This window comes from Odontesthes bonariensis, chromosome 3 (genome assembly GCF_027942865.1).
Source record: "Odontesthes bonariensis isolate fOdoBon6 chromosome 3, fOdoBon6.hap1, whole genome shotgun sequence".
Lineage (NCBI taxonomy): Eukaryota > Metazoa > Chordata > Actinopteri > Atheriniformes > Atherinopsidae > Odontesthes > Odontesthes bonariensis.
The window spans coordinates 13,236,671-13,262,704 of record NC_134508.1 but is presented as its reverse complement, the minus strand read 5'-3'; the positions used below and the strand labels follow the sequence as shown (position 1 = coordinate 13,262,704).

Genomic DNA, 26,034 nt, shown 5'->3' with positions numbered 1-26,034 from the left:
ATGAATGACAGCTGAGGTGCAATGTCTTCTCTCATTAAATCATGCAGTTGAGAGGGGCCATAGAATTAAATTGGGCGAGGAAGAGGGACAGGTCATTATTTTGTTATCTTAAAGATATTTAAGTCAAGTCAGCCAAGCAGGGGAGTACTGGGATACATGTGATGGAGCTTTGTCCTTGAAAAACATGACCACATTCTGAATGCTGCAGAGAATTTAGTGGGTTTGTGAGTCTATCTTCATTGTGAAAATGTCCAACAGCCTAATTCTTAGTGAAGGCAGCCTGTCAACTTCAGGTTGTGCTTCAGCTTCTTTTTGCTTGGCCGTATCTCTGGGCTCTTGAAAACATGTACATCGGGACTATCCAGGTAGGTTTAAGTTCAGGAATATGGTGACAATTGGGAACTTCAGATTAAATTTGTTAAGTTTTTCTGCCGTTTGCTTCGGTTCCACATAGGCTTTGCTGTGTCTCTGCTGACTGTTTGCAAAAAATGATCCCGTGGACATGTCTCAGGGATCTATATGTTTCTCCATCGGTCTGCATAACATTTCACAATCTGTTTTTCTCCTCTTTTAAAAGAGAGAAAGAGGCTCTCTGCTCCTCCTAACATGAGGCAACACTTTGACATTACACAAATACTTGACATCTGAAAATGAAACAATAAGCCTTCAAAATAATGACTTGGACTTGAAAAATCCACATAGGAATAATGATTAGGCTAAGAGAATCCTTTTCAACCTTTATGCCTGAGCTGCAGCCATCAGTAAGCCTCCATTCTGTTTCGGACAAGGCAAGTTGCTTTCAAACCTCAACTTTAGGCTAAATTACTTCATTATACATGTCTTGACCCGGTCTCTACAGGAGAAACACAAACAGTTTAATTTTTGACATAGATGTTTACCGGCATCTGTGCGCAGCAGAGAGGAGGTACTTTTCACAGCTGTTCTCATCTGCAAGTGTTGACACCAAAGGTTCAAAAGTCAAAGATGGGAAAAACTGATCACTTGTGCTTGACAATCCTCTTTTTTTTTTTACACCTGTTGCTAACTGCCCCCTGTGGTGTGAGGCCACACACTTGGAAATGTGGACACTTGCCAAACATCCACACAAATTCACACACAAAACTTGTGGCTCAGCTGAGCCTGTGCGCCAAATAATAATGTCAGACTTTCTTATGTAAGAGCATCTCTTCTTTTATATGAGAGGGTAAATGGCCATGATTTGTGCATGGCCACACACTTGTGAAAAGCTGAAATAGATTGATCTGTGTGTGTAAGGGTGAAAAACAGACCAGGACCATGTCAGTTTGTGGTCATGAAACCCCCCACTGAGAGGGGAAGCTCAGCTGTCAGTGGCTGTCAGGCGCTGGGCCTCTCTGTCTCCCTTTATTTGCTGCCCCTGCTGTAGTAAACCTCAACCCCCTTCTCTTTCCTTGTTGCCCTTCCTCCTCTTCTCTGCCCTCCAGCAGCAGCAAGCTCAGTTTGAGGTCGAGGTGCTGCTCATTAGAGCAAGCATGTTGGCCAGAGATAAGGAAATATGACACAAAATCAGTCAACAACACCCCTGAAAGCTGAAAGTATTGTGAACACACACAAATATACAGCAAACAAGTGTTAGAAATATGGTGGCTAAAGGTCAAACAATTTAGTCTGCTGAAAAATGTCTAGAGATTATTGCAATTTTATAATATGCACAGTTTTGACCTGGCCTCAGTTCTGGATTTAGCATCTCTCTTGCCCTCATGCACTCCCGAGTGGGTGTTGGGGGGCGGGTTATCCATGCGACATAAGCTGCTCCCATGCAGAACGACACAGAGTAAACAACTTCTCTCTGCAAAGCTTTCTTCATGTTTGGTGAGGGGGGAAATGTTTGTGCGCTCATGCCTACGCTGCCACACTGGTTTGGTGTGAAACAGACACGAGGGCAGGATGTGAGGCTGGGAGTATCTGTGACCCCGTCAGCCCGGCTTTCTGTTGTGACATATGGAGGTGCGATCAAGTGGTGGTTGTCTGTGCTAGTTATGTACAAGGTGGGGGAACTTGGATGCAGAGAGGTTAGATGTGGAGTATTAGACCTATCAAACTAACAGAAGACTCCGAGGACACATAAACTAAAATAAGATATTCAAGAATACCCAAAGTTATATTAGCTCAATCATCTCATTTGTGTCATGGTCCCTTCAGTACCTGCTGTTTTAATTTCACTGTCTCATCAATGCACTCTTCACTCCTATGTACTATGAGAGGCTTCACCCACAAGTATGAGTCTTGTATAAGCCTATCTCCTCTGGCTCATCTCATTATCACCAACCTTAGTGGAAATGCCAGCAGGAGCTGGAGGTGCGAGAGTGGCATGCAGGGCTGTTGAACAGCAGCTGATGGGTTACAGGCCGCCTGTCGGATTCTGACTGCCAGGCCCCCGAAAACTCACACTGATCCACAAATACCTCAGTCTCTATTGTGCCCAGACTCCACAGCTCTGGTTGAACAATTTCCAGTCCTACTATGCTCCCCACACCTTACACTGTCCAGGTAGCCTGTCATCCCTTAGCACCAATAAAATAGAGCAAGAGCAACATTCCCAAGTTTAAGAGAGCTGTTCTCTCCTTTTGATGCACTCAAAGTTTGTTTTGGGTATTCCAACTTTTATGTACGATTGTGGTCACGCAAGGTTATTAGCTTCACTTTAAAGTTTCAGTACATAAGAAAGAAAACCTGAAAACCAAGAATACCCCGACAAAACTAGAAGATCTAATCAAAACGTGACATCAATCCCAGAAGCCAAATGACAGAACACAAACTGAAACTCAGCAAAACCCACAGACCATGACATAGAATGCCAAAGGTCTGGGGAGCGTGTTGGCTGCATAAACACCACAAGTTTATCATTGTCCACTTGAAATAAGTGGACAAGGCATTCCCTGAAAACATCTGGATGGCAGCAATAGTTACTCCAAAACCTGTATGTTTGTTATGCATATGTAGTGCCTCCACAGACGTGCAGGTTAGCCACTAAACCAGTAATGCACCCAAACACCATCACAGATGCTGCATCCTGAACTATACTCTGATAAAAAGCAAGATGGTCCCTCTGCTCTTTGGCCGGAAAGACTGACTTTGAAATTATGATTAAAGAAATAAATAAAAATGCACTGAAGATCACAGAGGATAAATGTTAAGTTTTAACCTGGTTTTCTAGTTCTTCTGTGTCATGTAATGATGTCGTGTGCCAAAGGTGATGAAATTCTCACCTTCTTTGCAATTTACTGCTGAGAAATTAAAATTGTCCAACTAGTTGTCGACAAACGTTCACAGAGTGGTAGACACCTCCGTATCTATACTTATGCAAGAGTCAGCCTCTCTTGTTTTTTAACCTGCAACCTACACCCCTCACTTGGCCAAAACAGCAGTTCCACAAAGACAAATGCACATGTTTGTGTAGATGACAAAGGTCTATTGGTTTAAGGCTCTGCTATGCGCCCAGTCTTACTTGCTGAATCAGCTGAATTCTTCCAAATAATCAAATTGGTAAAGGCTATACGCAACTTTTCAGTGTGTTGAACTGTGGTCAATCCTCATTTCCTTGTATCACTTCATCTTCGGATCTTCGTTCAGGATTGGGGCATCTGTTAAACCCATAAACTGCCTTTTACGGTTTTTTTCTCTTTTCCGGCAACATCAGCTAATGTTGCTCTGAGCACCTGTTCTCTTTGTTGATCACACCATAACTTTGGGTCTGGCACACAAGCAATGCTCATACAACAATGAACAAACCAGGATGCAACAATGCTTTTCACCAGTTTTGTTTCACCTCAACTTAGGCAGTCTCATATCTGACTATTCTGATTCTTTCAGTCCCTAAATATGACTCTCTCCGCACTCGCCATCCGTGTTATCTGAACAGGTTGGCGGGACACAAAAAGGCCACAGGAGACAGCCTGTGATGAGTGTTTGGAAGTCTGGTAACTTCTAACGAGAGGCAGGATAAATATAGTCTGTAGCTGAAGCTTATCTGACGCCACAGCACCAACACTCCCCAGGCCTGGGCAGGCCCACTGGGGGCTGGACTCTGATGTGGCTCTCAGACACAGGAGGCTCTATTGGCAGGAGAAGTCAGGTGTAACACGCTTGGCTTTAATTTTAGGGGAAATGTATCAGGGGAAGATTTGCATGAAGTGATATACATGTTTGATTACGTCATACCCTCTGCAAAGCTCTTACTTTCTATTTTCAGATCTGACTTTACTCTGGTGATGAGAAGAGAAGGATTCATCATGTTTTCATTCTCCAGAGTATCGCCTTTCTGTAGAGCCCAAGATGTTTATTTGGACCCTTCATTTGTGAAACTGTTACAGAATGAAATTATGTTTTTTCATGTCGAAGATTTGTAAAAAATGGTCTGGGGCTAGAGACTGGATGTGATGTTTGGTAGTAATAAAGCAATTATTGATAGAAAATGAAAATCTAATCTCTATTCATACAGTTACTTATTAAAGACATGCTGATTTTGATAAACATTGCTAAAACTAGGGATAATGAGTTTATTTCAACTCCTGACAATAATGATATTTATGTACATTGTGATAATCATTACATTGAAAAGAAAAAACAAACTCCCTTTTTGTTGTTTCCTGATTTAAGGAATTATTTTAGATCACTGTAACACATATATGTCAAACTCAAGGCCCGCGGGCCAAATGTGGCCCGCCACGTCTTTTTATGTGGCCCACGAGAGCTTAAAAGGTCTGATTGAAGTCAAATACGTGCAGTGACCAAAAACTACATTTCCCACAATGCATGCCGATTATGTTACAAGCAAAGTGACGGTCCCCCGCCACTGGACTGCAATGTTTCCAAATCGATGCGATTTTTCCCAACAAGTGGAATTGAGAAATACAAATGATGATGTGGCGGTTGTCAAAGCGTACGATCTACGTCCGCATTCTGAGACCAAACGCGGAGCTGAGTGTGCCAACATTAGGCCTCAAGAAAAACGACAAACTGCCCAAGAATTAAAAGGCAAACTGCGATCGAATGTGTTCGCGAAAGCCACAACCAAAAACAATGCGGCAGTAAAAGCTAGCTTTGTTTGATATTTCAAGTTTTGAACAAAGTAAATGTCATAACTTGTGTTTGACGTTATTTTTCTTTATTCAATTGGATAGTTTGATTGTTGATTGATGGAGTGATGTGGCTTTCATTACCTGACAAATAAAACGGATTTATGATAAAATAACAGAGCAACAAGCAAACATATTTTTTTTTTACATCTATGCAAATATATATGCAATATTTGTAACTTGAATAAGTCATAAATTAAGAGTTATTTAACATTAAGGAGTAGTTACATTTATAAGTTACATCTGGCCCTTTTGAGGGCAACGATTATGCTGATGTGGCCCTCGGTGAAAATGAGTGTGACACCCCTGCTGTAACACTTCCAAAAGTTCATTATGCAACCAAAAACACTTTTCTTGCATTACGCAAGTGTTCATGGCATGAAAACAAGAGGTTATCTTCATCAGGTTGTAATTAAAGTTGAGCTGCGGTCTGATAAGGAGGGACTGCTTTCACAACAGTTCTGAGGAATCCCTGGTCGTCAGAGTTACACGACAGAGTGAGAAGCGTGCGGGGAGTGAGATTTGACTGTGCCTACTTTGTATGTGCATGTGAAAGAGAGACGGAGGGGGAGAGGCCGAGAGAGACCTTATGGTGACTCAGCATAAACAGGGTCTGCTGGTCTGGCGCGACCTCGTTCATCACGCTGACACGCTCTTCTGTTTCTGCCCTGTGATTCACAAGGAGAATGTGAGGAAGAGGGAAAGAGCAGCGGGTGAGGAGAAACAGGACAGGACAGCGAGCACTGAGGCGGAGTGAAGTTGTTAGGTAGCTTAAAAAAGGCAAAAATTACAAGCTGTACAAACAAAAGTTGTACAAACAAACGTGAAAGAGAGATCACACGCAAAGAGCGGGGGGTTGGGGGGTGAGAAAGCGAGAGATAAACAGTGACAATGCGAGGAGAAGAGAGGAGGACCAGAGCCGCCTCACTTCTGTAACAACCAGTAAACACAGCAACAGCACAGACATCCATTCTGCTGAGCTCAAGTGTTTGAAAATCTGTGGCCTGATTCAGCTTTATAAACGGCAACGCGTCCTTTGAGTTGACATGTCCGAACACACAGCACGGCTTCCATCAAGCTTTTCTTCTTACTTGCTCGCTGTAAAGCCAAGTCGGCTTCTTCTGCACTCAAACACACTTCGTCACATTTCAATTTGTAAAAAAAAAAAAAAGCAACCACACTGCCGTGAGAATCCTACCACGGTCACACTAAGCTGTGACCCGTTACAGAGAAACCACAGCCGTAAAATATTTCACAAAAAGCACATTAAGATGCCAGAATTTAGCTCAAAGTGCTGCTGTGTCTGGGCCTAACAGAGCTGCAGCTATGGATGTTTACTAGCTTTCAAATTCTGTGGACCCCTTTTAGACAAAGCCTGGAAAACCCACCACTCACTTAAACTTAATTCCTTTATCGAGTTGCATTTAATTCCTGTTTGTTAACAATAATTGATTTTTGATCCAATAGCAAGATGGCCAACAGCCATATTTACGTAGATGACACATTTTCATTGGTTTCTTGGGCAAACAACAGACATTTGTGTCCGAAGTTCCACTTTTGATAACCCGATAGCAACGAGTAGCTTGTTTATACCCACCCTGATGGAAGAATGACAGAAAACAGCTCAGTACTCTGTGTGTGAAAGGATTTGAATATAAACAATGAAATGAAACGCACTGAAAAGGTGGGTTAAAGGGCAGTGTGGCCGTGTAATTAAGTTGGAAAAAAATCCTGAAGTAAATAAAGTCTTAATGAACTTAAATCAAAGAAAACCAACACAAAAAACCTTCTGCTGAATTCAAGGCTACACTGTAAATCATCACTTGGTGGATGAATTATACCCTGAGAGCAGACAAAAAGATAATGGGTTGTTGTTCATTACAACCTCGTCTGAATCGTGTTCTCTACGCTGAATGTACGGTTTGGAGAAATGTCATCAGAAGCTGATGTAAGCACAGACATGTGAAGACACTTCTGGAAAAACACAGCCAGCCAAGCTTGTTTAACAAAGTGTGTGTGTGGGGTGGGGTGGGGGGGCAACATGGCTTCAAACCACTTTTATGAACTTGTTTCTCCTTTAAACACAAAAGTCCCTGCAAGGGAAAGAGAGAAAGTGTGCTGGCTAAGGGAACACCCAGCACCCCTGGCAGGTGGTGGTGCTGTGGCTTGATAACAAGTGGGCCCCCCCCCCCCTCCTCCGTGCTGGATCTGACGGCACACACAACCACGATAACAAACACATAACTGCACCCGGTAACCTCACAGTTTTAACAGCATCGCCACAGCAGGATATGCATTTCAGTCTCTTCAGTGACATTGCAGTAAACACGCACCGTAGAGACACGAATGAATCATCATTCATTGACTGAAGGAAGACGTCAGGAGGCATCTTTACATACAAATTATTTTTATTTATTCATTTTTTTTGTATGGCTTGTTTGGAAGGGATGTAAAAGACATTCTTGTTGAAAAAAAAAAAAATAATAATAAAAATTCTAAAGAATTCCCAATGAAACCAGTCAAATATCTTCAACTGAGCCAAATCTACCCACTGGTAACGGCATGAAAAACAAAACATATGCAACACTTGTGTATCTGCAGCAGTGACTCCAAGTCTAATGACATCAGTGCCACAACGACAGTGAAAGTAACAAAAAAAAAAGAAGAGCTATTATAACTTAGTACCTTTTATAAATACCTACATATAAATATTGTAATTGTACATGAATGTCCTTTCGAGAGCAACAGTTTATGACAATCTCAGTGAAGGAAAAAGAACAAAAACAAAACACTGGTGTTTGAGCTCAGTGTCCGCTACCTTTTCGATGTTGATATACAAAGCTCCTGGTTCCCACATACTGCTTATGATTATCTACATCCATCTGTACTAATCAAACCCCAGGTCGGTCAGATCAATGCAGCTGTTGAAAAACAGTCAGGGCTCTGCTCTCTGCACATGGCTCTGTGGTGGAGGGGCACTTGAAAAATCTGGAGACTCCGAAAAATGTTTTTTTTTTTTTTTTTTTCCTTTTTAAAAATAAGGCCTCTTGAATTAACAGAATAATAATAAAAAAAAGAAAAGAAAAGAAAAACAGAAAAAAAAAAAAAAAGTGTTGTCCTGGAACTTTCACAGTCTTACACGGAAACTTTCGATTTCGTCTCCGAGGTGAAATCCCTCGTCTTCGTGTGTGGAGCCGAACGCTGGAGATTTGTTCATGAGGCAGGTTGCTGCCTCGGAGCAGAGACACGGAAATGCTGGGAAGTCCGCTGCATGTCTCCCTAATCCCCAACCATCCCAATACGACTGTCCCTCAGTGTCCTAAAGCAGCAGCGTCCAACGTGTCCAACCCAGATAGTTCAGATTGGAAGGACAGGTGTCCCAGACAGCCCGACACATTACTATGTACCATGGACATGCATAACTTCCATTGATTGAGCCAAAAACATGCAAACATCGATAGTAATGGCATACAAACAAACAATGACATTAATACAATAATAATGGACAATAAAAATAATAATAACGATGATAATAAAAAAAATGAAGTGTCAGCTTCTGGAAGCCCTTGGAAGCGACCACATACTGAATGCTGTTTAGCTTCCTAACCTGAACTCCAACAGTCCTCCCACCCCTTTTACCAATGAGCAAACAGCCCATCCTGATCATATAGTGCAATAGTCCCACCCTTTTTATTTTATTTTTTCCTGAAAGCTGCTTTTAAAAAACAGCAGGGTCACCCTCTGGGGCATTTGACTATCCTCTGTCCCAAGGTCCACGACCACGAACCCCCCCCCCCTCCCAATCCTCCCTCTCATCCTGCTGCACCAGCACTGCTGCCTCCTTTCTGCTCCTTTCCCCGCTCACTGCATGCGGTCCGGCTGGATGTGCTGCTGCGGGGCGTAGTGCAGGAAGGCTGGGGCCGGGCCGGTGGCCGAGGGGAGGTTAGGGTGTACGGTGGCCGGGGCTGTGGCAGCCGCGGGCGGGCCAGCGGTGGCAGTGGGGCTGGTGGCGTAACTGTAGCTCAGGAAGCTAGCTGGGGACGCTGCATAAGGATACTGCTGCTCGAATGCAGCCTGGGCATACTGGCTGTAGGCTGCGCTGTAGTCCAGGTAAGGGCTGCTGCTGACAGAGCTGGAAACCTGAGTGGGCAGCACCAGGCTGGGCTGCACAAATGCTTGTGGGTAGATGTACTGCTGGGCCAATCTGCACACACACACACAAAGAATGACAGGGGTTAGACAGAGGGGCTGCAGCACCAGAGCAGAGAAATCCCAGGGCCTGGCTTCTGTCGTTTACATTGCTCCCAGAGGGCGTGTGTGTGTGTGCGAATATAAACTCTGTAGGTATTCTGAATTTAGGAGTCCCCCATGGATATCCACTGTTATTACATGTATTTATATATACATATTATAAGACCAAGTAGACAAAAGGCAGATGAGGTTTTGAGACGAAGATGACTCAACCCTCTGTCTGTGTCAGTTAGTAAAACCTACAAAACCTGTTAGGTAGGGCCTCCTGCATTAGACGGGGGGGTGGGGTGATAGAGACAGCCGTTACTGGCAGGTTTTCAAGCTTAGACATCAACAGTGTTTTAACAGCTGCCACTCTTCACACACACAAAAAGGGGAAGTTCGTGAACGGAGTGCAGAAGTTGCAATCTCCCTAGTTCTCAGTGTCTGGCACACTGAATCTCACGGGTGATGATGCTGGATAGAGGCGGCAATGGTGGCAGGGGAGCTCATCAGAGCTCTACCAGGCCCCGTGAGCCAACTCACATGGAGCTGATGAGGGATGTGTGGGGGTGGGGACTGCACAGGGTTTACTTTATCCACAAAGAAAAGAGGTAGATTTAAGGTAAATGTTTTATTCAGGATGTGAAGTACATATTCTGAATTTGTGAGGGATGGTTGTGTCAGATGGCAAGAGTCCACTGTCCCCTCACCACATACATATATAAATCCATATCCCTTGATACAACAATCTTGGAGAAACACACACACACACAAACCAAACAGACAAAGGCAAAAATAGTAACAACAAATGTCACACCAACTTACACATTTCAGCTGCATATCAGTGCTGATAAAAATCCTCTCATGGACTGTTTCGCAATGTCAGTACACCCCCCCCCCCCCAAATATTTGGTCCATTAGAAGATTGATAGAAGATTATAAAAAAATAAAAAAGCAATTAAATCAAAGCAAAGCATGCATGGACAGGGTTGTCATCACACTGAATATACATTGGTACTATATATGTATATACACACACACACACACACACCCTCTTCAATGTCCCTTTCCCCACCCCTTCCAACACACACCAGTAGCCACTGCAAACCCAAAACCATGCCATAAAAGGGAAAGAGTCACACCGCAATCAGCATAACTTCTTCAGTTCATATCACACAAAAAGGGAAAACAAAAAAGATAAGGCACTCCAGTCCATCACAGCACACTGCACTGCACTCTCAAGCCGTCACTGGCACCTTGGAGAGAGGCTGGCTGAGGGAAGGAGGAGGGGGGTGGCCACACTTTTTTCCTGTCATACCCCTCTAGTCTCGTACAACGGGCATCGTCTGCTCCTCTGCTGGTGCACTGGTCAGCTGGCAGCAGAGGCCAAGGTTGCATAAAGGGTGGACAGGAGGATGGAATGGCAGTGATTATTTATCAGCATTAACATTAAATTCCACCTGTGTCATTATGTCACTGAAGGGTGATGTTTGGGAGAAAAAAAAAAAATGCATGTCCTGAAATCCATACAACCAGGAAAACTAAAATGGTCAAGCCTGTGATGTGATACTCAGAGTGACATAAATGTATTTTAGACTATGCTAAATGACAATGAAGGGAAAATAAAGTCACTGTCCAAAACAACAGGGGCTTCTGAGAAGCAAGAGCCAATGAAGGCACCATCCGTGATCTACACTCTGCCCTCACAGTACCATAGAACTACTTACAAAGAGGCATTCAACCTCCTACACAGCCCTCAAACATGACCATACATTAATACTGCGGGGCTTGTGCGCTTTCACTCGCATGTATAATGAGTCTGCCTTCTTTATGGCTTTGGCAGTGTGTAGCTGCCGGCAACCTTCTTTAGGTACAGTGGAGTAGAAAGGAGAGACAAGCCGTTTGTGGATTATCGTGCAGAGGCATGAAGAGGTCAGAGGCATGTTCAGCTTTTTTTCAGGAGTTAGAAAGAAAAAAAAAAAAAAAGAAGGGATCGGGACAAAGACAAGTTGAGGATAGCAGAGTCCCGAGGCCACAGCGATGCCAAGCGAACTGGCAGGAGGAATGTGGATGACAGCCAGAAGATCTTTGGTCAGCTGGTTTTGTGCTGACGGCCAGCCAGCATGTTTGACATAGAGCCACTCTGAATGACAGGCTGAGACACCAGAGAGACAGGTCTACCAGAAAATACTAGATGCCGGCACACATCACAAATTCCAGCTGGAGAATTCGTCATTAACGAAGGTCACATAATGAGCCACTGTGAAAAGCCTGAGTGATATCACACCAAGCAGTTAAATATTTCTGCGCGATAACACAAGTGACCTTCAGTGCATGACTCAATACGACACAAAGTGTGAAAACAGACAAGACCGGAGTGGGTGGGGGAATTAAACACCTTACACTACTTAGGAGGACTTGATTTTCCTTTCTTCCCTTACAGAGCAGCGATGGTCCTTTAAAAGCTGCAGAGGGGACAAAGGTGTTTTGTTTAACACCTGTAGAGGCGAGTTTCCTAGGGAGCACTCTGCCTCATTAAGCATCAGGGCTAGAAACCCCCCCTCCGTGCTCCAAATCTCACGGAGGTGTCAGTTTTCAGAGACTCAATCTGACACAGTGGCAGGACTGGAAGGGGAGAAATTACGGTAAAATTAAAAACCGAATTTAAAAAAAAAAAAAAGAGGCGGTGAAAGCAACAGGATGGTGTGAACGGGTTGAAGGATGAAATGGGATGAATCTGCAAGCACACCAACAACTCCTCCCGTCCCCATTAAAAACAATGTTCATGGCATCAGTGACACCCCCCCCCCCTTGCCCTCGCGGCCCACAGCTTGTGCTGACCACAGCTATACACACACACACACACACATCCCAACCAGGCACGACCCTGCTACACGTACTGCCACAGTACGGTTCAAATCCTTCTTCCAACCACGTCTTTCTCGCACCATATGTCGTCAAGGGGTTTGGGGGTGGGGTGTGATGAAAGAAAGACCACTTGCACGCTCTGCATCTTAGGGAGGACTGCCTCTGTCACCCGGCGCACAGAAGAGCCTCGGAGACGGGAGGACAGGTGTCCGTGTGCCTTGTTATGTCTCAGGGGTGGTGGTCATGGGAGATTAAGAGGGCGTAAAAGACCGTGATACGAGCCAGCACCTGTCAGGCACATGCCGCACACTTTAAACCTTCAAGGTTTTCGTATCGTTAAGGCTCACTGGTGGCAGGAGGTGGACATGGAAGGGGCTTTCCTGCATCGTCCTCAGGTCCATGATGGGACATGTCCCCTGTGGAGCCCGGGATTCTGAGATCTCACAGAAAGGTTAATGAGCAATCCATGTTGGCTTAAAGGAGTTTTTTTTTTTTTTTTTTTTTAACCTGGACCTTATTTATGGCATAAAATACATTCATCTACTCAACGATAACAGTTTGGGGAAAGTCGGCGATATTTAGATCACCTGAGATCTGCGTATATCCATATAACGGGAGAGAACAGGGCATTGACAATACAGCCTCTAAATAAGGCATTATCTGTCTTTATTTCACCAATACTTTAATCTAACTGAACGGGTACTGTTTCACTGTTAGCTCATGGCTGACATGTTGTTATCCGGGTTCCATAGGGGGGCTTATAGGAAGCTTTCTACACATGCATCTAGTGGGATGACTTCATTGATGCGCGAAGCTGCAGCACAGCTTATTTACTGTCCTCCAAGTGTTAATCGAATTTTAATTGAAATTTTGTTGCTCTCACTGAGGACTGCCATGGCATTTCTTCTTCCTTGAAAAAGAAATCGCCCACATCAATTGAAATAAACACAAAAACGGTGCTAATGCCCAACATTCAAAGCCAAATAGTGATTAAACACAAAAATATTCAGTTTACAGTTATACTAATGCGGGGAAAAGAAAAAAAAGCATGAAGATCTACACCTAAAAAGCTATTTTAGCCAACTCTGGACATTTGGTTTGATAAAGTACTCTCAACAATAATACTAAGTCTCTTAAGAGCTAACGGACAAAGTTGTTAATAATTGACTTTTTGTTGACGAATTAAGCAATTAAAGAACCAGCAGGACCAGTGAACCCAGATGGAAGATAGTATTCACAATGAAAAGGCCCAGAAGCAAATGTTAAGATCTTATCTAAATAAAGAATAAATAAAACGTATACATATATATATAAAAAAAAAAAAAAGATTAAAAAAAACAGAAAGCAGGGATTTGCAAATCTCACAAAGATGTTATTTACGATACAACATAGAAAATACTTGGAAGCGAGACATCTCACTGTTCCATGAAAAATATGATCTTGAATTGAATTTAATAAAATAAAAAAAAAAAAGGTTGGGATAGAAAAAATTTTTTTTAAGAAAAGATAAGCCAGAAAGAAACAGAGGAACATAATGCAATTAATTAGGTTAAGTGCAAACAGGTAGGTAACATGATCGAGTATAAAAAGAGCACCTTAGAGTGGCAGAGGAAGTGAAACCAGCTACAATTCTAAAGTAGCAGCAAGACTTTATGTTTGTACGTTTATGACTACCGTCAGTCCAAACCTGTTCCTACTGGCACTTTATCAACTTAACTACACTCGTCTTTTGGTTGTTTTTATTCTCCTCTACATCTCTATGGTTATGCATGTAAAATGTGAACAGCCCCGAGCTGTAGCTTGAAGCGTGATATCTGAGAGCTGCGGGGGGGTGGGTGTCCATAACTGTTAAACGCTCGTTAGCTGGCCAGCAGACCATAGCTCTTCGTCACCAAGACCGCCGTTTCTACAACACAGCCGCTCAGGCAGGTAAAAGAGTCGAGAGGCCTCTGACAGACGTTAACATGCGAGTCACACATTCACCTCTCGAGCGCAACTCTATTACCACAGATATGTGAACCATCTCCCAGCCCGACAAGACTGAAATATGCTAATAGAGCTCTAGTGGAGTTGCATGTGGACACAGAAACTGACATGAACTTTCCAGAGGCCTGTTTGTCATGAAATAGTAGCCCAGTGGAGCTTCACATACAGCGTAATAGAGGAGAACATAACAAGCGCCCACTCCCGCTCACTTACCCATACTGCCTCTGGATGAGTGCTGGGTGAATGGGCTGTACTCCGATGGATATGCCTGAAAGATAGGAGGCTGGCTGTCAGACACACACATACACACAAATCCGCATTTACAGAGGAGGACCAGAGAACAATGCACAGAGGGCATGGAGACACAGAGGCAGAGCCTGTTTCCAACCTACTGTGGAAAAACTATTTCAAATGTGCAACAGCGGTAAAAACATGTATGCAGCTGGGAAACAATGTTATTTGGCATGAAAATTAAAAAAGAAAGAAAAACAAAGTGTGTTCATAGACACGGGTGGAAGCTCACCGGTCTGTATGCTGCGAGGCTTGGCACCTAGATAAGCCAGGTTGACGTTGGCCTTCCTGCCGTCGATAATGGGGTTGGGATCCTTACAGGCTCTCTCTGCTGCTCCTCGGTCCGTCATGGTCACCTGGCGACGCAGAAACGTCAAGCAATGAAATATTTTTTCCTTATTTTACAGGTGACATCATAGCTGCAGTCCGTTACACAGGAAAAGCAGAACAAAACCAAAACAAACATGAAACGGGTCTCAGTCCGTTGGTCTTATCATAAAAGTCCCTCTACAGGCTTTCCTCTGTTATGGTCCCGTTTCTCTCAACAAGAGGGGAAACTACAAACAAAGCACAATGATAAGCTTTGAAAAATCGCCCACAGCAGCAATACCCGGCCTCTCGACTGCCACTCAGCCATGGGCAGAGTTGCTGAAATATGGATCTGGGCAACAAGGAGCTTATCCAATTAGGGACAAAATAAGGAGATTGGTATTAGTCCACCCCACCCCACCCCCTTCACCCTCCTGGCATTAGACGAGCCCGTCTGTTTTGGTTGCCATATTCTGCCATCTCAGTCACCTCTGCAAGTGGACCCAGCAGTGAATGTAGGCCACGGCGTGCATCGCTTGTGAGGACACTTTTTTCCTTCTTTTTTTAGGAAAAAAAAAAAAAGCTGTGTCTCTTCATAGTGGAAGGACCCGGAACAAAGCCCACTCCAGGGCTAGTGTTGTGAACACACAGGAAGGAATCAGGCTGTGTTTACACTGAAGAGCCCTGCTGTGAAGGGGTTCTACTAATCCACCTCTGAAGTGTGGTTTAAAAAAAAAAAAAAAAAAAAGGTGTGTTCAGCTTTGGGGCCCCTCCCTCTCTGAATGCGACTCAAGCAAACCAGAATGTGCAGGTTGCCTCATGCTACACAAGAAACAGTGGGCTGAGTAATAAAGTGCTGATCACTTCACTATCACAGGTATTATCCCTGGGAAGCACCCACATCGCTGTGAGCCTGTTCAACCTGAAACTCCAGCCTCAACACGAGGCCGTTCAAGACCCGCCAGACTCACAGGACAGCTTTTCCTCTGACTTCATGCGCTTATGTGCAAGACACACAAAGCAGTTGTCGTACAACTGTGCCTGTAGAGCTAAACATGCAGCCATAACAGTTTTCCATTCCTTCTTTGGCTTGATAGGACGTTAGAGCTGATGTGTCTCTCCAAAGTTCTGGTAAATATTTGCATTTCCTGCGCTGCTTCTGTTCTTTGTGTCTTTATCTGCCAGGATTAGTCACTTATTAATGTAGATTTAAAGTGAGCATCAAAAACATTCTTGGAGATCCCCCCCTAACCACCACCAAATAATCCAAGTTATTAGTTAGGAGAAGGGGCCAAAGATAAAGTACAAGTAAACCCCCCTCTGCCACTCTCTCCATGAGCAGAGATAACAAAGCAGTTTACCTGTGATAAACAATTACAATCAAGGGTAACAGAAAACAAAAAAAAAAGTCAAACAGGATAGCCAGTTAGCTGATGCTGGAATGTCTCTCTGGAGCCAAAATGTGATGTAAATCATGTGTTCTGATCCCTGACAATGAAGGGCAGGGTGTGCAAGGTCAACCTCCCCATTGCTCCATAATAACCATATAAAGCAAGCAAGGAGTTCAGACTGCCCCCCCCCCCCCAACCACACACACACAAGCTGGGACAGCTCAGGAGTGAGTGAGGGGGAGACTTCACCGTATGGGTGTTAAGGGGGGTGGACATCAGACATATGTTGAAATATAATCTTCTTAGTTACCCATCAACTTGTGTGATCCTCATTAAGCTAAAATAACAGCCAGTCAGGCAAAAAACAGAGATGCTGTACAATTACGCGTTTAAGCCTCAGTGGGGGGGATTACCTTTGACATAAGCATGAATGACTACATTAAATAAAATAAAAAAATAAAAGAGTCAAGGCACGTTTTAGAGCCAATAGCCGAGAATTAAGCTGCACGGCGGAAAACGCAAGCAGTGCATGAGGGGCTTGCTCATACTTACAAAGCCGTATCCCCTGGATTTGCCGGTCTGTCTGTCCGTTATCACCACAGCCTCGTCAATGTCCCCAAAAGCTTCGAAGTATTTTCTCAGAGAGGCGTCGTTCGTGTGGTACGGCAGCCCGCCGACAAAGATCTTGGTAAAAGTGGTGTCTTTCTGAAGCGTTGTGGGGTGCATGACTTCCAGTGATCCGTTCGTGTACTGATGCAGAAGCATTTAGTCAGCCGGAGAGAAGACCGAGGCACACTGAACACTCAACTAAGCGCTTTAACAAACTCCCGGCATCTGTAAACCACAACTTAAATCTCTTATCTGTAGTTTCCTTGAGTTATTTTGTCCTTTGGCTAAAGTTACAGCAACCTGACGACACCGGCAACTCACGTCGCGTGAATTCCTCCGCTCGCCACCAAACCTGGTCGCGTCTTAGCTGCTCTACTAAAATGTGACTCGAGGATTTATAGAGGAGAACCTAGGCTCCGCCCCGATGTAACTATTGACCAATCAGTGCGGACTTCTGGTACAGAAGTGGTGAGCGGCTCCTCCCATTGGCCCACCCCCCTCACGGCGCTTTACTGCACCTGCTTTTGTCTTTTTCAACACAAAGAAACAGCCGTACTGTACTGAAGAGCCACATGGTTGACTAAAAACAACGGTATATGGTAAAGTAATTCTGTCTGATTCGTGCTTGTTATATTCTTAACTGACAATTATACTGAAACAAAAAGACGACTGAAATCACAGCCTTGTAAATACACACTCTACTCTCTAACCGGTAACCACATGTTGAGGAACAATCACATGATACTGCCTTTTTTTCTTTTCTTCTTCTTTTAAATCTTAAAAACTCCCACAGGGAGATTACAAGCCTACAAGTAATTTGTGGTTTTCAATCTTAGGAAGGTAGCACCGGAAAACTATTCAATTAAAAGTCCGGACAAGTGCATTACAGTAGAGTGTACCACATAAAAGTAATAAAGCAGAATCCTGTGTTCCTTTATGAATCAGACAGGCTAAGGCAAGTGTAAAATGACATCATACTAAGCACAAACTGGAGTAAGTGTAAAGACTATTCACAAGTTCTTGTTTTGGTCCTGCCAGCAACAGGTTATTCTTTACAGTAAACATATTGCTCAATGCCAGATGTGTCTACATGTTCACATTGTTTTTAGATGGGCTCCATGCAGTGGACTGATTCAAAGGTCTGCAGCCAGGCACATCCTGATAATGAACCTTGGTGCTGCTGGACTAAACAGTTGAGATACCAATGTCGCCCTTAGAGGGCCCGGTGAACCGTGGCAGCAGCGTATCTTCCCGCCCTCGGTGCTTTGGAGTTCCACTGCTAAGTACCCAGGGTCAGGCTGACAGTGAGGTGAGACTCTAATGACCTCAATAAAAAGGCATTTAATTCACACCTTCTCCTCTATGAACTGGTTCACACATGGCCTTTGTAGCAACCTTTGCCACCTTATTCATATCCTTTTGAACCCCACCACACACCTTTTCACCTGTGTTTCCCTGTTAAGATGGACTGGATGAAGAATGACTTTGATCCCATTTGTCCTGCTGAGCTTTCTAGACTCTGCTCCTGGTCTAGTCTGAAAGAGCAGAATGATCTACTGCCAGGCAAAATGCTCCACCTGCTGGTTAGTTTCCATTAAAGCAGACCGACTGGAGGAGTCACAGAAGCACAGATGTTGTTCAGAGTTTAAATTTATGATTCTAAAGTCAAGAGACCTACAAGGAAAAATAAACAGCTGAAATATGAGATAAGTGTTCGTAGGAGATGTTTTTGCATGCACAATACAGTTCTGTAAATCTGGGTTGACTGTAAACCTTCCTCCCTTAAGATGGAATAAACAATGTCACGTCTAAGAGTATGCACTTATTTATTTTACATCCCAGTTTCTTCATGGAGCTATACCATTAGTAACAGCAAACCACAAGAAAATGACGAGCCTTTGGAAAGGTGTATGATAAAAAACAAACAAACAAAAAAAGAACTAGACACAAAAATAATCCAAACATCAAGATGAATCACAAAAAAGCCCTCCCTTTCTGTGATGACCTCTAAGACCAACTGTCATGCAGCTGTCATCAACGGCAGGTTGGGCAGGCCCCTTTGATTGGTCCATGCACAGTGCGCAGCGCCATGGCATTGGTCCGGGTGTTTGCCGAATGGAAGGAGTCTGTCTCGAGCGCATACACACACACTAAAGCAGCAGGTCTTCCGCATTTCCTCACAAGAGATGCGACTTGGCACGATGAATCTGGAGACAGGAGGGAGCAGTCAGTAACAAAGCTTCAAGGTTTTGTTTCTTTATTTCTCAGTGTCCCTTTTTGCACAGCAGTCGAAAAAGCAGTGCTTACAAATCAATGGCTGAATCGCGCAGTTCATTGATTTCCTATAAGTAATATTCTACTCATTGTCCATAATTAAAAAAATAACGTAAGCTTTAAATACGTTCTCATGCCGCTGAATATGTTACAAAGTCTCTCTACTAATCACACAGCAGACTTCCTCTCCTATATTCCTGATTTAACAGGTGCAAAGGCTGCTTGTACACGTCATTCCAGCAGAAACCACAAAAGCCTTTAACAAACTTCTAACAAGTCTGTGTCCAACTACTGCCATACAGCAGATTAGGTGAAAGGGTACGTGGCAGTGCTGAGATTTGAATCGCGTCATTATCCTCACTGCCTACAATCCTTCATTCCCTCTAAAGTCCCCAGAGACGGTCACAGGGGGATTGAGGAAATGGGGCAGCCCCATCCGATGACCACGGTCTCCAGGGCAACGGACAGTGACTGCCCTTCTCTCACCATTTCTTGTTCCGAGGCTTCAGCTCCTCGGCAGCGTTCCTCAGAAAGATGTAGTTCTTCTTCTGCGGGTTGTAGTACTCGTGCCCCTGAAGGACGCAGGGTTCAAAATCAAACGACTTCGTAAACAAGCACGGTAAACACATGCGGTGACTTTCGTTCCTCGTACCTTCGACCAGTCGTAACTGGAAGCATACGCAAAGATGTTGCCGTTGTGGTTGAAGCAGCAAGCTGTAATGGGCTGGTCGAGCTGCTCCGAGGTCTTCAACTTAGTGCGGGCGTCTTTGTCCCAGAAGCTGAACCGCCCATCTGAGCCCACAGTGGCCAGTGTGCCATGGACAGGATGGAAGGAGATGGCGTTCACCTGATGGGAGGAGAAAATAAGATGGAAAAAGGTTGGTTAGTATAACACAGTAAGATATATTGGAAAGATCTGTGAAAAGACACACAATGACACTAATAGAACTGTTGTGAATAATGGTAGAGATCATAAATCAGACTGAAATATAACATGAAGTCACGCCTTCATTCAAAGGATAACAAGTGACATTATGCTGACTGGAACCAAGAATGCGAACTGTTGGTCACATTACTGAGAGAAAACATTTAGATGTTTGGCGCACACATCTCCTCCGTATACGATCATTGATACATGGGATCAGATGCAATTAATTTCAAACAGAGTAATTTGCAGTCTGATAAAGAACTTCACATTTCTTCAACAAGGATAGACATTTTCCATTATACATAAAAACAAGCAATTTTTATAAATGTGGCACTGGTTGTAGGAGTTAAAATAGATATATTTATTAAAAGACCAGGAAATCACAGCATTTTGGTAAACTCACAGCACAGGGGAAATAAATGCTTTTGATTGTCCTCATTTCACTTTGATCTTTATTTTTATATTCAGGTCTAAAACACACTTGTTGGCTAGGTAAGGTCTATTTGATATCTGTTAGCAACTACTCTCAACCACTGTGGAAGTTTGTAAAGCTTTAGCAATAAAAGAGGGCAATAAATGCTGTGTTTACCTTTAATTTCTGCAGAGTTGTGGCTTAGTTCTTTTTACTTTTGTTGTTGCTGTTGTGCTGCCGCAGCACTTGATCTATATTCGACCGACTTTTATTCACTGTGCCTTCCTTCTTATAAAACTCAGAGGTTTTCCAGGCGTGTATCATGGTGCACTGTGAACTGCGTCCCAGTTGGTCTTTTGTAGAGATCCTCTGCATTAACCTCACCATCAGGGACCTCCTACAATTTCCCTTTGGGATAAATAAAGCATTTTTTCTTTTCATTTTCATCTCCCTGCTAGATCTGAGCAAAGGCATCCAGCGAGAGGGCGGACTGATGTGCTGTTTAAATACTGTCCAGACTTTGCTGACTCAGCGGTGTAACTAACATTTATTCTGATGTTGACACAAATCTCACTTCGACTGTGTAGTACTTGCTCAAAAACCTGATTCGACGTGATATTAGAGGTAGAATCAGGGCACTGACTAGTTTAATGATATAATACATTTAACCCAGGGGTTTGCGCAGGATTTCTTTAATGTTAATAATTGGTTAATCTTTGGGCTTTTTATTGCTGTAAGTCAAATCTTTTTTAATGGCACAAACTACACATTTCTTTTAGAACTGAACAACTTACAGCATAGATGTCCTGTGGAGTGGTTGTGTTGGTTCCATTGGATCTGTGGCACTTGAAGGTGAAGTTGTCTTTGGCTCTGAAAAGAATCATGGAACACATTCATAACCTCACTTTCCTAAGCGAACTAAAAGGAAGAACATTTTTAACAATAATCCAAAAGCATCTGCCGATCACCAAATAGCAGTGGATAAACTCACGGGTTGGGAGGATTGATGTAGTGGATCGCCACTCGGCCCTCAATGCTTCCAAGTGCAAAACCTGTAGGTTTGTTCTGCTTGTCCTTAAATATGGCAACACAGCGGTGCTGTGGGATTAGAGCAGGGCAATACATGGGTTATATAGCATGGGCACCGAGTCACAGATTAAATAAATCTGGTTTAAATAAAACCAAAACAGTGAATAAGATGATGCATTTACAACTTAACACGTGGGAGGGGATAAAAAGAAAATGATTCGAGGGAGAAAAACTCACCTGATGTTTGAGAGGAGAGTCTATTCTGCGAAACTCAGAAGGCTGGTTCTCCAGCTGGTACACTATAAGGCCTCTCTCAGCTGTGGCAACCACTGCCATAGGGTACACCTTTAGGAAGGGGAAAAATGACAAAAGCATTCAGTTTAGGGCTGTCAAATTTACTCAAAAATTACGTTAGTTTGCGCATTATGTCAATGACGCATCCGGGGTGCGTTACGTCCGCTGCACCTGGGGGCTTTCAATCAGCCCGACGATGACAGCGTTACGTCAATAACAGGACAAACTAATACAACGAGACACAACTACGTGTATGGGTAGTTTATTTAAGTTTAAACATATTTGACAACATATTACCTACACAACAATAAGTGAATGAACTAATGGCCAAGACCGCAGACCTCACTCTCGTCGAATGATAAGCTAAGTGTTGCTGACATAGCTTGCATACGACTTTGTCTCGAGGCTTTTTCCAGCAACCGACCAAAATCCGAAGTATTTCCAGACAGGGCTTTTCATATTTTTGGGGGTTAAAATCACTTTCTCTTCATCAAGTTGGGCTCTGAACTTTCTGCCATCTTCACTTAAGTCAACTTTCATCAGTGACGCTGTGCCAGACAGTGTGCCCACTCGCAAAGCAGACAGCTGAGCCGCGGCTGCGCGGATGTGTGTTTTTCCACATTTGATTATTAATTTTCACCTCCGAATGTCTGTTTTTAAAACCTATTCGAATTTAGAATATTCTTTGACAGCCCTAATTCAGGTAGCATTAAATAATCGACTATGCAACTGCTAAAATGAATGCTGTATTTGTGAAGAGGTACTTACGACATCTGCACAGTAGCATCTCTCTGGCATCTGCAGAGACATCATGGGATTCGGAGAGCGCGTGTCCCAGAACTAAAGAGAAAAACAGAAAGGCTGTCATTTTTCCCCAGTGTTTACAGCAGAACTTTATACTGATATGTGAAATGCTTGTGACTAAATGCAGGCGTCTGTATGAAACAGCAACAACATGTTGAAGCTGTGGAGTCCCGTCTCAGGAAACTATAAACCTTGATGTAGTCATTTTGAAATCTGAGAAGAATTTAAATTCATGGTTCCGTCACTCAAACTGGGATTTCTGGATTATGCTTCGTAGTCTTGTCCTACTCAGATTTTCAATGTTTACAATCCAAACGGATGTATTTTCAAGCATTTAAAGACAAACGCCATACCTTCAGTGTTTTATCCCAACTGCCAGTCATGATGCAGCTGTAATTCGGGGCTTTTATCCAGTGGATTGCTTTAATTGGACCATCGTGCTGCAAAGAGAAAGGATGGGAGGTCTGAGATGACGCTGACTCATGATAAATACGCAGCTGATCTGGAGGGAGTCCGTTCCAACCTGTGCAATCTGCATTGCTTGATTGCTGTTAAGATCCCACATCTTGGCTGTCTTGTCACACGAAGCGGTGAAGACTTTACTCCCATCCTAGTTAAGAAGAATATAAAGTTTTGGTTGTTTTTCTGTAACCTGACAGACAGCATCTAATCTACAGCTACTTTGAATGATGCGACCTACATCGCTCCAGCAGGCATCCAGCACTGGGCCTGTGTGCATCTGTTGGGCTTTCGGGACAGTCTGTCCATTGTCCTGCACCTCCCAACACCGGACCTGAAATCAGATGACAAAACAGAGTGAAACTGTGAAAATGTGTGCGTACACTACACCGCGGCCCCGGATAACTGGGTGTAAAATAGAATTAAAGACAGGGAAATGCCATTTCCATTCTGCCAGCATCACAACAGCATGGCTCTGTGATAAAGCCGTCAAAACTGTCACCAGTTGAAAATGTTTGGAGCTTTCTGCCGACAAATACCAAAAAAGAAACTCTGAAAACAGTCATGCATCTCTAAAACCTGTCATCCCTTTCCATTCCGACAGTGGTAACCACTCCTTTGCCTTTTTTTGTTCAACCTTTTTCTGAGAATCAATTTTAAAGGAGCCTATATATTTCAGTTCAATCTCAATTTTCATTTACTTTTTTTGTTTTCAATCTTAATATTTCAAATTCAGCATTTGCTGAGTTGTTCAGTTAAATAAAGGGTTTACAGATTTAGCTTTTTAAAAAATTTTTTTTTACATTTTGTGCAAAGTCTAAACTTTTTTCTTCTGACAGGACCGTTGTACTACGTACATCCATCATTACCACTGGATAAATAACTCACGTCGTTAGCCCAGGATCCTGCTATAAGGAAGTTTCCTGGCATGGTGTTGGGGCTGAAAGCCAGACAGCTGATGCTGTCATCTGGAGGTGAAGTCACTTCAACATCCTGTGGGATCATGTCAAACGAATACAACGATCAGAAACGTTTAAGCCAACACTACAATTCAAATAAGCCCCATTATTTGATTTCCCCCTTCAGTCTTTCGTGTACCTTCATAGGATTATGGCTGTCTGTTGTTGCGTTTCCAAAGACACCAGTTCCTCCCGCTCCAAAACCCGAGTTTGTTCCAAACAAACTCATGGCGCATGAAGGTTCCTTCTAATAGGGTGCACTACAGAGAAGAGAAAAATGATGCATTTCTGATGAAAAGAGACCATAAAGAGGACTGTCGGTTTCGAAAACATTTTATACACACCAGCAACATTTAACATTTAAATCGTACAAAAGATTACCCCCCAAATATGGATATGAAGGTGTAAACTAGCTTTCAGCACCAACCGTAACACTAAACAACGCCATTTACGCGCAATTCGATAACGTGTTTTACTTAAAAAGCCTTAAATGTGATAAATGGGCTGTTTAACTGCGCGTCATATCTCAAATAGATATTTTATTGAATGAACTCGAACAATTGCATGGGTTAGATAATAAATAGGACTAAATTGTTTCAGATAGCTAACGTTAGCAAAATCGGACTCAAGCCTCTTGACTGAAAACATCTAAACACCAAGCGTTACGGCTGCACCGCCTCGAAACTAAATGGATATACATACCCAAAACACGTCTGACTAACGCTGAAAGCTCACAGCGTTAAAGTGACAGAATTACTATATCGCACTGAAAAAGTGTGGCGCTTGTTTCACGAAGTGTGTCTGTCGCAGACTGATGACGTCTTCTTCTTCCCCTTATTGTGGGTTTATTGGTGGTTAGAAATCTAGCTGAAAGAGGCATTAGCGCCACCACCTGGAATGGAGTGTGAAGTGGGGAATGCGCGGGAAAAAACTAAGGAAAAAGAAAATGGAATATGTGTTTTTGTGTTTTTGCATTTGGCAGACCGCTTTTATCCAAAGCGACTTATATATGATATGTAATGATAATAATGGATTAAAAGACCTTAAAATTCATTGTGTTATTCTGTCTTTTATAACTAAATGAGGTTCCTTCTCTTTAGATTTGATTTTCTGAAATAAAGTCTGAATGAAGTATCTTCAACAGATTAGTTGGCGAGTCGGGCACATATTCCACTTGGGTGCTTGAATTATGCATTATGATGTGTAATGATCAGAAAATAAATCCTCAATCACCATCCAGTTCCTTGTGTAATGCATCTTGACTTGCATGACCCATTCTCAACTGAGTGATACTATTTTCTTTCTATTTTTTTACTTCCCTCTCCACTAAGTAACAACAGGCTTTTGTATAACGATGTGTTCAAGTTTTACTGCTATCCCATCATTCCTGCTTCTTGAGAAACCTTGCTCTTTGGTGTTTGCCTCCCCAGAATATCGACTTGCTCATCCCCCCTCACACCAGCATGAGCAAGAACTCAGCAGGAGTGAGTAAGTGCTGTGAACCCTTGATTATCATCATGTAGACAAGATGAGGAATATTTCATTTCACTATCCTGTTCTAAATGATCTTCTGCCAGATCTCAAACACTCAAACGGGTGTTCAGTTTACTCCAACACAAGGGCCAGGTGGACTAATGCGGCCCAGGTTTCAACACAGTGTGTCACAGCGTTTGCCCGTGTAGTGCAACATCCAGGATCAGATTAACCTCTTAGATAATGTGGATACCTATTTCTGTTACATAAAGTAGAATCACCTCATACACAATTATATTTCACCTATTACAGCTTTGAATTCAGAGAGAAGCACTAAAATGAAAATACAGATCAGTCTAGATAAAAAAAAAAAAAAAAGAAGTCTGAAGCCCCCCTTTGCCGCAGAGTGCAAATCATTCGGCTGTTATTTGAATGATGTTACAGACGTAAAAAAGTGAGAAACACCTTGTAGGTTTTTTTTTTCTAGAGGCCGGGGGAAGTATTTATAATGTGTATTGTACAATTTGTTGGCTATATGTAAATTTTGAGTGTTAGCCTTTAAAATGTACTGAATTATTTGTATGGAAAAGCGATATCG

General features: G+C 43.1%; 2 protein-coding genes across 3 annotated transcripts; both read right to left on the bottom strand.

Moving 5' to 3' along the window:
* Positions 1 to 7,507: 7,507 nt before the first annotated feature.
* LOC142376797 (RNA-binding protein 38-like) lies at positions 7,508 to 17,199 on the bottom strand. Its single transcript, XM_075460374.1, has 4 exons — positions 16,748 to 17,199; positions 14,728 to 14,851; positions 14,418 to 14,472; positions 7,508 to 9,321 (listed from the first exon to the last, which is right to left on the bottom strand). Exons 1-4 carry the CDS (start codon positions 16,958 to 16,960, stop codon positions 8,979 to 8,981), a joined length of 735 nt encoding a protein of 244 aa, XP_075316489.1. The 5' UTR covers positions 16,961 to 17,199; the 3' UTR covers positions 7,508 to 8,978.
* Positions 17,200 to 18,453: 1,254 nt separating this feature from the next.
* rae1 (ribonucleic acid export 1) lies at positions 18,454 to 24,780 on the bottom strand. 2 transcript variants are annotated; one of them, XM_075460373.1, is made up of 13 exons: positions 24,666 to 24,780; positions 24,103 to 24,223; positions 23,893 to 23,997; positions 23,246 to 23,338; positions 23,069 to 23,155; positions 22,899 to 22,985; positions 22,510 to 22,581; positions 21,685 to 21,792; positions 21,410 to 21,516; positions 21,213 to 21,288; positions 19,731 to 19,925; positions 19,565 to 19,650; positions 18,454 to 19,011 (listed from the first exon to the last, which is right to left on the bottom strand). In XM_075460373.1, coding segments are annotated over exons 2-13 (1,107 nt in total). In that variant the 5' UTR covers positions 24,193 to 24,223; positions 24,666 to 24,780; the 3' UTR covers positions 18,454 to 19,010. The 2 variants fall into 2 exon arrangements, with proteins under 2 accessions (XP_075316488.1, XP_075316487.1); XM_075460372.1 differs by lacking the exon at positions 18,454 to 19,011 and having other exon boundaries at positions 19,561 to 19,650.
* Positions 24,781 to 26,034: the final 1,254 nt, after the last annotated feature.

Coding starts and splice junctions, on each gene's coding strand:
- LOC142376797 (XM_075460374.1), bottom strand. CDS start 16,960: ATGCTTCTGCATCAGTACACGAACGGATCACTGGAAGTCATGCACCCC. Junction 14,852..16,747: donor AATCCAGGGGATACGGCTTT/GTAAGTATGAGC, acceptor CTGCGTCGCCAG/GTGACCATGACGGACCGAGG. Junction 9,322..14,417: donor CTCATCCAGAGGCAGTATGG/GTAAGTGAGCGG, acceptor GTGTGTGTGCAG/ATTGGCCCAGCAGTACATCT.
- rae1 (XM_075460372.1), bottom strand. CDS start 24,192: ATGAGTTTGTTTGGAACAAACTCGGGTTTTGGAGCGGGAGGAACTGGT. Junction 22,986..23,068: donor AAGCAATGCAGATTGCACAG/GTTGGAACGGAC, acceptor TTCTCTTTGCAG/CACGATGGTCCAATTAAAGC. Junction 21,793..22,509: donor GATGCTACTGTGCAGATGTC/GTAAGTACCTCT, acceptor CCCTTCCTAAAG/GTGTACCCTATGGCAGTGGT.